The 12,129-nt window shown below is 38.2% G+C and overlaps 1 protein-coding gene across 3 annotated transcripts in view; it reads right to left on the reverse strand.

The window, feature by feature from the left end:
* FIP1L1 (factor interacting with PAPOLA and CPSF1) overlaps positions 1-12,129 on the reverse strand; it is a 40,715-nt gene that overhangs the window by 1,659 nt on the left and 26,927 nt on the right. For 2 of the 3 annotated variants that reach the window (XM_021394441.1, XM_021394439.1), the window contains 4 exons: positions 11,413-11,439; positions 10,782-10,836; positions 8,989-9,044; positions 2,708-2,927 (listed from right to left, as the gene is read on the reverse strand). In XM_021394441.1, coding sequence (XP_021250116.1) covers positions 2,708-2,927; positions 8,989-9,044; positions 10,782-10,836; positions 11,413-11,439 — 358 coding nt within the window. The remainder of the gene's footprint in view (positions 1-2,707; positions 2,928-8,988; positions 9,045-10,781; positions 10,837-11,412; positions 11,440-12,129) is intronic. The other variant, XM_021394440.1, reaches the window with a different exon arrangement.

The following is a 12,129-nucleotide window of genomic DNA, read 5'->3' on the forward strand; positions in this document are numbered from 1 at the left end:
GTGGCCATTTCCCAAATGAGAATATTACATCAGTGATCATTACAGCTATGCATAACAACTCAGAGAAGGGGCGGATGTCTGAAGCCCTGGTCGTTCCATGAAATTTTGTATGGCTGTACTATGAAGCAAATAAAAATCAGCAATTTAGGGTAGCGTAGAGAAGCATCAGACAAAACTCAGAAACTCCTGTTTTTCTAAGAAACGTTACAAATATTCATACACTGAAATCAGGAAAACTACAGCTATTTGTAAGGAGCTCAAAGTTCTGACTTATGACAAAGTAATACAGCTGCACTGATTAACGGCTCCATTAATATAAATTCAGCACTCATAACCACACACCTCAGAGTAAGCCAATCAAATCTGTGGCAGATCACAGGCTGGCTGAGGTTGACAGGGACCTCTGGGTCCATCTGGTCCACTCCCTGTTCAAGCAGGGACATCCAGAGCAGGTGGGTGCCCATGTCCTCCAAGGAGGAGACTGCGCAGACTCCGGGCAGCCTGTGCCAGTGCTTGGTCACCTGCACAGAGGTGTTCCACTTTTGGCATCGTGTAACTGTCACTTCTGTGACAGTGACGCAGATGTCAATATCACTTCTTTAAGACCTCATTAAGGAATACAGCTCACTGCATTCTGACCTTTATCACACAGACTGTTCAGTCCTGCTCAATTTGTCATCCACCTGGACACCAAGTCCTTTCCTGTAAAGCTGCTTTCCAGCCAAACAGATCCTAGTCTGCTCTGCTACGCTGGATTACTGGCTCCCATGACCTCAGAAATATAGGTGTTTTTTTTTTTTTTTTTAACTACTTAGGAAAAGCCATGAGACAGGTAAGGTATCGATCAAATACAGATCTGTACATTTCAGAAGCAACTAATTGTCGCAAAGCTATCAAAACAGAACCCAAACCACACTCTTTGCAGAAGAAATCACAGTCCAAAAAAAACCCACTGCATTTTCTCAAGGGGTATGCCATAAAAACACACAATTTCATCTGAGGACAGCAGGGCAAAGAAGGAATAAAACACAGACAACTAGGGGTAATTTATAAACCACATTTCGGTTATGCTAATAGAGTAAAAAAAAATAATCCAATTTTCTTACATTTCTAAGAAATACATTTTATTTTTTAAATTGATAAAAGAACTGCCAAAAACATATCAAAGAGTAATTTCTGAGCAGTAAAAAGGTCAAGATGATCCTTACCCCAAATCTCACCATAGTATTGCTTAAGTTTAAACAAAGGGAATTTAAATAAAAGCAATGCATCTGTGTTGTCTCTAGAATAGTTCACATTCTCTTCCTTATAGCTCAATTTTTTGAGTGCACAAAATTGAAATAAACCTTCTTAAAATATGTATTTATATATAAACAACACATACAGAAACATTATGCCTGCATGTTCTGTCTTTCTTAAATCACTTCCACCTTCTCTGTGATTCCCAAACCAACTTTTAGAGTTAAGGGCCTCCCATTTTCTTAACATAGCCATGTGGCAACAGCTTTGCCACAGATGGTGGATAATTTAGTCACATAAAAAAAAAAAGTTGAGGCCTGCTCTTCCCCCTCCTTTGCAGATAACTCTGGCAGCAGCACAGAGATTTCTCTGGGCCTGGAAGCTATTAAGGTTCATTTCAAGCACCCTTGAATGACCAGGCTCCTTTCTGGCCTTCAATCAAGCTGTCTGAGAAACAGATGTTTAGATTGGGCTGAGTTCTTACAAACTGACCCCGTAACGCAGCACATGCGCACAGGAGAGGACATCACTGCAGTAATCTCAGCATCTGTACACATGGAAAAGTGGTTTTCCTGCATCTAGTTTGGGTCTTTAGCTAACAAACACTGTGCAAAACGTCTCGTCACTCAATTGAAGTTGTTCACGTTGACTCTGGGTGTTCTCCTTTCCCCCCAGTGTAAAACCATTAGTAAAAACAATCAGCTTAATAGCTCATGTATATTTTTCTGCAAAATTGAAATTTAACAATAAAAACTGAGAAACGCAGTCTAGACATCCACCCCCAAATATTTAGCAAATATTGAACAAAATGAATATGGATAAATCTGGCAAGCCAACATGACTACAGAGTCACAGCAAGTTCAACACTAAATACTTTCTGCTTGTGCACATGAACCACAGAATAGCTGTGCCTTTTTTTTTTTTTAAAGCAACTAGGTTTGAAAGCCTGAAGAAGAATAATTATCTGCCTGAAAAGAAATAAAAAAAAAAAGTTGCTGACTTTAAAGTAAGTTTTAAAAAGGTAGGACAGATTGGTATCCAGCCAGTGTGAATGACTGAAGTACCCATCTCAGCAGCATACAACACCATTAATTAAGGTCAAATGTTGTTCCATATTGCTCATGGCACTGAGATGGCAACTAAGATTCACCAAATACTTCTTCAGGTTTTTGTACAACAACTAGGTGAAAGAGAGCAAAATATCTCACACGCAGTGCTTAAATCCCACCTTTAATCTGTACGTAAAACACTACAACCAACTTGGACATAAACTGCAGCTTTTCCATTTCTGTTTTACATTTAGAAATTGAATTACAGTTTCCAACTGTAAAGGGGGCAGGGGGAGGCCACACCCTCCATCTCTTTGGAATATACAGCTGAACACTGGACTTTAAAGCTGAAGTACACGACATAGCACAGACTCAGGGCCCAGAGCAGAGCTGCAGCATGTTTAAGATGTTGCACTAACCTGTTGAACGCGCTTGAAGATGGGCTGTGATCTCGGTCCCTTTCCCTGTCTCTGGTACGTTCTCGATCTCTGTCTCGGTCCCGGTCCCGATCTCGATCCCGAGATCGATCTCTGTCCCGCTCCCTCTCCTTCTCTCGCCGTGCATAGTAATCCCACTGTTTGCTGCTGTCCATAAGACTAGACCATGAAGGAGCAGAACCTGCAAGGTGCGGAAAGGTGACTAAAGAAAAAGACGCTGGTATTAGAAAGAACAAAATCAGATACCGTAAGAAAATTGTAGCACTTATGTGTGAAAGCAGACGTTTGTTAGCCTCCTTCAGTGACATTTTCCAGTCTTTCCCCTTCACGCAGAAGTTATTTTTGCGCAAACTCCACATTTTTTTTCATGATGCTAATAAAGGCCTCCGGCACTCCTTTAAAAACTCAGTATGAAGATATACGGAACCGGGTTATACAGTCCAGAAAAACTAGGAAAAGGGTACTTCCAGCTTTCTACTTAGATGTTACGATGCCTCGTTACTGTATTTACAATATTGCACGTTAGTTACTCTCAGTATTCTCATTCACTAGTTCATACTGTGCACTGCACTTCAGCACACTTTCTTCATTACAGAATGTAACGGTAACTTCAGAGTCTGTTCCACAAACTCAGTCTGGAGAGAAGTAATGCTCCTGCATGTACCCACACTATTTCTAACAAAGACTCAACACAACCATTACTACTGCTAAACCATTGCAGTTTCAGAAAATGAAGCATACCGTTAAAAGACTACGTGCTTAAGAAGTTAAGAAGTCACAGCACAACATTGTCTCACAACCTCTCTAGGTAACCAGCAATGGGAGAATGGATGTGCTTCTCCATTGCTTCTCGCCAGCTCAGATGTAATAAAAAGCTCTAATCTTAATGCCCCAATTGTTCTGTCCTGCTTTCCTCCTCCAAAAGCCCCAGAGATGCATTCTATTATTGAAAAATAAGGGCTGGAGTATTTAACTGGAAACAGCACTCTCTAGTGGGCTTAGAGAAGTCACAAATTCCAACCTTCCACTTATCTGATTTCCTAACAAGTGATAATACAGCATTCAACAAATAGCTCGAGTTCCCCTCCATTATCTATAATTTGAGAACAATATTCACTTGACTCCACAGAGTTGTGAAGAGATATTAATAACATAATTAATAGAAACATCTACTCAGTAACATCAAGTGCTTTACTGATGCTGTATTTAGTACTCCCCAGCTCTCTCTTAGCTATGTTCACACTGCCCAGCCTATCATGTCTGGGGCATGCCTGCCCCAGAAACCCTTGGCAGGCAGAAGCTCCCATCAGCAGTTTGCCAAGTGTCCAAAGGAGTAATACAAAAGACTTTTTCAGCAGGCAATGCAGCAGGAAAAAAACACTTCATTGTTAAAATATATTTGCAATGAAAAGCATTGTAATGTTTTAAAAAAGCATTTATACAAAAGTTTGCTTCTAAGAAAATGCTTGATGCTGCTTCACTTCAGGGCTACAGAGAAAATGAAGAGTTAACAGAAAAATACCCTAACACAACAGTTATGTTGTTCATTATACTGCCAAAACTGACATTCTTCTAAGGAAAGCAGCCAGAAATAGCAAAAAAACAGCTGGACTTTAAAGACTGCTAATTTCCTTGACTTGCCACTATGTCAACAACATACGTATGGTCTACAAGGCTTGAATACACTGGCTGACACAATATTCTGATCTGAAGTGTGAACTTCAGTTTGACTCTAATTGTACACCACCAAATAATACCCTTTTTTATTAAGGGTATTATAAACTGCTATGATGAGTTCTGGTTACTCCCTCACACCTGCAGTAATTCTCATCAGAATGAAGTATGCCATTGTCTCCCCAACAACCTGAGATAAACCAGTTATCTGTTACTATGAAAACACAGTGTACGTTATATCTAGATTTTCACCAGTAATTATTCATAACGTCCAAGGACTTTAAGGAAGTGTATTTTCTAAAATAAACTGGTGTTCTCTTGCCACTTTCAGTATCCCTCCATTCTTCTAATATTTTCAGCAAAAAGAAACAAAATTATTTTCAACATTTTTATCATTCAGTCTGGATGCTGGAGTGGAATGTATCCTCAGTACATTCACTGATGACACTAAACTGGGATGTGCTGCTGACTCCCTGGAGGGATGAGAGGCCTTGCAGAGGGATCTGGATATATTAGAGCATTGGACAATCAGCAACAGCATGATGTCTCAACAGAGGAAAATGGGGGGTGCTGCAGCTGGAATGGAGTAATGCCGGATACAGGCAGAGGCTGGGAGATGAGTGGCTGGGAGCAGCTCAGCAGGAAGAGACCTGGGGGTGCTGCTGGCAGCAGCTCAGCATGAGCCAGCGCAAGCAGCCAAGTGGGCAAGCTGTATTTTGGGATGCATTATGCACAACTTAGCTATAGCTGGTGAAAAGAGGTGTCTCTCCTGTTATATATAGCATTGGTGCATCCTCAACTCAAATACTGCGTGAAGTTCTGGGCTCCACAATAAATGTGCCTAGAGGGGGGCAACAAAGGTGGTAGGGCATGTCCTGTAAAGAGCTTGAGCACACTTGGGCTGCCTGGTCTGGAGAAAAGGAGGCTGGGCTGAGAGATGACCTCATTGCTTCCTGCAGCTTCCCGGGGAGGGGAAGCTGAGGGAGGTGCTGAGCTCCAGTCCTGGGAACTGATGATAGAACATGCAGGAGCGGCATAAAGCTGTGACAAGAGAGGTTCAGACTGGGCATTGGGAAACATTTCGTTACTGTGAGGATAGTCAAACACTGGAAGAGGCTTCCTAGAAAGATGGCTGATGCACCAAGTCTGTCAGCGTTCAAGAGGCATTTCAATCTCTTTAAGGTCCCTCCTAACACAAGCCACTCTGTTATTCTAAGAGCTAGAAAAGTGGGCTCACAAGAACTCAGTGAGACTCAACCAGATCAAGAGTAAGATGCTGCAGCTGGGTCAGTGCAATCCCAGATGTATCTGCAGACATGGAGAAAAAATCACTGAGAGCAGTCCTGTGAAGAAGGACTTGCGAGTTCTGGCAGACAAAAAGCTGGACATAAGCCAGCAGTGTGTACTTGCAGCCCAGTAAAGAGTTGGAGTTGAGTCACCATCCCCGAACGTGTTTAGAAACCGTCTGGATGTGGTGCTCAGGGACATGATTTAGCGGTGGGTTGTTAGAGCTAGGGTAGTATGGTTAGGTTGCGGTTGGACTTGATGATCTTGAAGGTCTTTCCAACCTGAGCAATTCTGTGATTTTGTGAATTCTAGACTAAGATGTGGCAAAGAAGGCAATTAGTCTCAATTATGAATTAAGTGTTGACTTAGATAAGCTATTTTTTTCCTCTCTCATGCCAAAGGCACAATATGATGGCAGAAGTATCTTTTAATTTGAACTCATAAGCCTGACATACTGCTTAGTGTGGTAAGGACCTTCCTATGAAAAAGATGCAACACAATTCTTTGAGGCTTTACTCCTCTCTTCTCAGCAATATAATTCCTCTTCTCATTTAAACTTCTGAGTTCTAAGAAACCAATTAATCCAGAAAAGAAGGGGCACTGTAAAGTCACTTTTCACTTTGGTTAACCTCTCACACAGTATGACTTCTTAAATTTCTGTGAGGGATTTCAGGTTCACATTTCAGCTTGGAGATGTTACTTAACATGTTACACGACTCAACTTTAAAAAAAACTTCTGCTTCTTCATCTCTCTTCTCATAGAGTTATGAAAGTTAACAGAAGAAAGGAGAGACACGAGAAGGAATGAAACTCATCTGCTAAGCAAAGTAGGTAAAAGCTTAAGACCCAAATACCCAGATGTTTCAGCAAATCTAAAGAATACTAGATGATATTTTGTAGCTGGAAGTTAATTCAAGTAGACCAGGATCCCTTGTTTGCTCAGACATGCTCCAGAAGCTCATAACACTACAAGCGCTGAGTAGATAGAAATTTTAAGACCAAATGACTGTAGTAGATCAGGAAATATATAGGAAAATAAATTCAGGCAAGATGCGTAACCATCCTGTGGAAAGCTGTTTAAAGCACACTCGGAGAAAAACAATTTGTAGCAGCAGGAGCATTCTGTCTTTGTCAACTAGAAGGCATGAATTGAAACATGTTACATCTACTTATCTTTTTTTCAGCAACTAAGATCAGCTCAGAAACTCATTAATAGTCACTATATGAACATTATAGAATCATGCCATCCCTTGTTTCCTAATCAACCAATCAATGAAAAAAAAATCACGCAGCAGAGTGATACAGATTATGGATCTTCAAAATTGTAAATCAAACTCAAGTGTTAACATTTTTCCATTGCTATAAATGAAAAAAATAAAAAAAAAAAACCAGCAAGGCAATATATATATATTTTTTTTTACTGGGTAAAGAAACTGAATACCTTCCTTGTCATCAAGCTGTTTTTTCTCCTTCAGAAAATACTTTAATGCTACTGGCTGGTGGCTAAGGGAGGAAGAGAAACCGACAAAAACCTTGACTTAACATTTTTTACTAACAGATCTAATCTCGAGGAAAAAAAATCTTTAGATAACTGCAATAACTTGAGAAAGATTCTGAACAAGAAAGACCACATTACAAACTACTCCTTAATTACCTTTTCTGCCTAAGTATTCACATCCCTCATCCAGGAAACATGCCTAACCTGTCTCACTGGATGAGCTGCAAATACGTCATTCCCTCCTTCAGAAGAAAGAGAAGGAAATACCCCAACATTTTCTTAGCACAGAAGTTTAAGGCTTGTATGCCAATATTTTGTTTGCAGGCATGACCACAAGGACAGTCATCTTTTGTATACCAATACTGCAATAACATAAACATGCCACCCCTCCCCCACGAAGGCCAGCATAAAAGACAGAAACATGTTCATGTCTCTGTAAATATCTGACAGAATAGCAAATTCTAACAAAAGAGATTCCAAAGAGAAAACTGGAGATTGCATATTAGGTGCAACATATGTACTTTTGACTGTAAGACTGCTTTCCTTATGATACACTGCATGGCTATACCTGTTAAAACTTTGGCAAATTAGTCAATGAGACTATATTAGTTGTCTGACTTTTTGCTAACTTCTGCAAACACAGTTGTTTTTGCTAAAAAAGCAAAGCAGCTGTTCGTTTACTTCAAGAATTCCTGAATACATAACAAGCTTCCATACATGAATGCAAACACTTAGAAATTGATCAGGATCCCTTTAATGTCAACAAAGTACCATTTGTTACTTCATAAACTTACCTAGCTTCAAGAACTTAAATTCACAGATGTCATTTGTTATACCTTCTAAAGACTTGTGAATATTCGGGAGGTACACTACATGAATGTTTGATCTGTGCTGAACATTTCTATATCCCAGAATGGGACACAACTTTCCCTACAATTTCTCCTTCCAGTAGCTAAGATCTAAAGGAACAAATAGCAAGGAGACAGAAGAATCAGCAAGGAGAAAAAGCACCAGGCATGGAGCTGGATGGCAGATGCACCGAAGGCAGAAGTAGTGACTGGCAGCATGTTAACCTTACATTCGCCCATTTCGACCAAATCAGGAAGATGACAACATTTTTGTATTTCAATTACTCTTTTGTCTCAAGAAGCAGAGCTGTGTGCTCGATAAAAGTTCTTGACTCACTGCTAAGCTCTGTGGATTTCCATTTGATTCCACATAATGGAATTTCTATTCCAGTTCACTCTTGTTATAAAACCAGAAGATTACATTATGATTACCAGAAGATACGTCGGCATCAGATTTTTTTCCATTACGTTCACTAAAACAACAACAAAAAAATTGATTTCTGCAACAGGCTAGATAAAGACCATAATATCTCTGACAAACAATTTTTTAAGGAATATGTGCATCACTAAGGATTTCACAATTATTGACCTTCCTGGTTAAAATTCTGACATATATTTCAAGATGGGACTTTGTCTCCTGCTTCTAAATTCTACCAGTTCTTGGGAAATACTCCCTGACTTGCAGCTGGATGTGTTACTTCCTAAACTTCAATTCCAGGAAAAAAAAAAAAAACAGTATACAAAGATACCCAGCATACAAATAAGTAAGCAAAAGAACAGTTTAGGAACAGCTGGTGCATTTGCAACAGTATCTACTGGTCACAATGGCAGGCTATGAGATTTCATAACAAATTTCTGAACAGATCTGTTGACTCTCGGCTAAAATCCTGGTAAGCATTTAAAACAATTTGACAGAGCACTGATCAAAATTTTTCAAAGCCAGAAAACTTACTCACCACTGCCATATGAAAATGCACGAACAGAACGACTGTCATAGCCAGAGGAATGTCCACTGTTGAGAAGAAAATGGTAATACTGGATTTTACATATATTAAGGCTAATTCCATCAAAAGATACACATTATTTCACAGAATTGTTACCATCTTACAGACTAAAAAAAAGTATCTGCTGTAAGTATTTAATTTTGAGTATTACTAATTAAGAAAGCAAACAAACATTACTTCATAGCTTAATAAAAATGACAACAGCATTCTCTAACCTCTTCTTAAAATTAAAAAAAAAACATCACCATATATTCAAAGCAAATACGACACTTGAACCGTTTTTTTGTATTTTCTAGGAATTTTCTATTTCAAATATTGCTTATATCATATTATTGCAGATACTGAACTTAATGTACAATTGCTTGGAAGTGCTTCTTTTGTGAATGAAACCATTCCCATTCTTTCTGTTAACAAGTAGGCATGTAAGCATATCTAAGAACAGGTGGACTTCAAATGTGTACTTCTATAAATAAAGTACTAAATGAACTACATATTTTCTATTCTGACTTCTTTCAGAGGTAGCCAACTCAAGCAGGTGAAACTAGGAAGGTTAAAATGGATGTTATGTGCATAAGACATAACTCAAACACAAAATTCTTTGATGATTTTTACCACTTCCTACATAGTTTGAATGAATGATCTATGCTGTATTTAAATTGAATGCTATTTCTGTTCCTGAAATACTATTAAAACAAACATACAAAAACACAAGTTTGGGGTTAGTTTAGTTTAAAAACAAAACAAAAGCAAAGGTAGAGAAAGGCCAATCGCAGTATTTAACAGTATATGATCTAGTTCCCACGTCCTACAATAAACTAGATTTTTTTCATATCATATTTCAGAACCTATGTAAATATTTACTCAAAGTAAATACAATGACTACTGCTTAACAGAAGAAACAGCCACTTACAGTAACTGACAGTATGAAATAACACTTTCATGCACAGAGAATGTATACAGTTATTTTTTTCTGAATTAAATCAGATGAGATTTTTCTCTGATATTTGCCTTCATCATCCTGCAGCACATATATTAAAAGAATTTTCCATTTCAAAGAAACAGAAGCGTGCACCTTCTTCCAGTGAAATCCAACAGACTGGAAAGAGGCTTGCACCATCTTAAGTGAACTTTGTTTATGACTTGGCTTGGGCCCCACAGCATAATATAAATACTTTTCAGCTGTGCTGACCACTTTTCCCCCCTTTTTTAATTTTTATTTTAAGATATATAAATACATACATGCACATTTAAAAGGTATTGAAAAAGTACCATTAAGCCTATCAAATCTGGACATTTACGAACAGTACAAATACAAATCTGGATTCTGACAAACTCCGGCATTTCCTGTAGCTTATGAGGGCTTGAATCTGTGGCCAAACTGTTTAATTGTGTTTAGAGGACACAGTACATATGAGGTGAACTAGGAGGTTAACCTAACTCAGCCTTCAGACTGCTAAAGAATACTTCAACAATTGTTACCTTAACCTTCCTCTTATGTCTTGACATTGATACAGCATCATAACTCAACAAAACTAGTTAAGCGGTCGTGTAATCTACTCAAAAGAATATTAAGCAAAGACATGAGACTACTAACATTTCTGGAAAAATACTGTAAAAATTGGTAACTGTCTCCCCACTGTTAGACAAAACCCACTGAGTAGTCTAAGAGTTTTCACTAACATCTGATTTATTACAGTTACAAAATACTGATACACTGCTTTATAAGATTTCCAACAGGTAATCACCTTTCTATTGTGGGTATGAGGGAAGGTGGAGGACCGCCAGGTGGTGGTGGAAAGCCTGTAATAATTTATTGGGGGGAGGGGCAGGGGGAGATGGAAGGGAGAAGAACACAAGAGAACTGAGTTAGGCATTTCAGAGAGCACAGTGCAATAAACTGTTTATCAGTAACATGTAACAGTTACAGGAACTTATTTAAAGTTTATTTGGTAAAATTGAGAACTACTTTCCAGATTAACAAAGGCAAGGTGCTAAATATCAGCACATTAAATTAAATAGTGTATCAATCTTAAAAAAAAAAAACACAACAATTTAGAAATGTAGGAAATTTTCTAAGAAGCTACCAATGCTTTATAAACAACAATCACACTTCCACACTTGTTTTCTGCATAACAGAAAAACAGGATGGAAAGTGAAGAAGGAAGCACGCAACTTGTAAGAACCTGATAGGCAAGTCCACTTGTCAAGAGCTTTTTCATACTTTTCTGCCTTTGTAGACTAAGTCTACATCTACGCATATAGCTTAGTATTTCTAAACTTTTCTCTGTATCTGACTAAAAATAACTTGATAAGTTGTACATCAACAGCTTTTTTACTTTTTAATCAAACGTGGAAAAAAATTCTAAGCAACTTTACCTGGTGGTGGTACTGTTATTGGTATACCTAAAACGATAACAAATAATGTATCAGTTACAGTAATAGTGCTTATCACTTGTAGACCTAAAATCAGATTGAATGGGTGATTATCTGTACATCTAAAATCAGACTGAGCTATCACAACATGCACTATCAAGAGGAATAACTTATTTTCTATGTTTTCAGATTAAGATCTGATATTAATAACTACCATTAAGCTTTTAGGCAAGCCATGTGCAATTTAATCTGGCTTCTTACTTAAATTCCTACTCTTCAGAATCTTATTTAATTAGAAGCAAGAACAACATAGAATGAATCTGTGTCTCAAGATTAGAAGTCAAGCCATAACCCTAAAATGTTAAGTATCCAGAAGGAAAGTAACATCCTACAGAACTTATTTGCTTTGATTTATTCTATAACTAGAAGAAAGGAAATGCAATTGGCCCCTGACCTTTAAAAGCTTAGCATAGGAAATACTATGTCCACATAGACAGAATATTCAGGCAACAAGAAGAATTACAGACTTTTCAGTCAATGCTACGCCACTCTGCAATTAATCATTCAGTTGCTCCTTGGAGGGGAAAAAAAATGCTTAGTACTCTATTTTCATAAAAATATCTGGGAAGGGAGAATCCTCTAATACAAACACATTCAAAAAATGTTGCAACTCTGTGGGTTTTCTTGCTTGCTTGTTTTGCGGGTAGATGCCAAAAAGAA

Source organism: Numida meleagris, chromosome 4 (genome assembly GCF_002078875.1).
Source record: "Numida meleagris isolate 19003 breed g44 Domestic line chromosome 4, NumMel1.0, whole genome shotgun sequence".
Classification (NCBI taxonomy): domain Eukaryota; kingdom Metazoa; phylum Chordata; class Aves; order Galliformes; family Numididae; genus Numida; species Numida meleagris.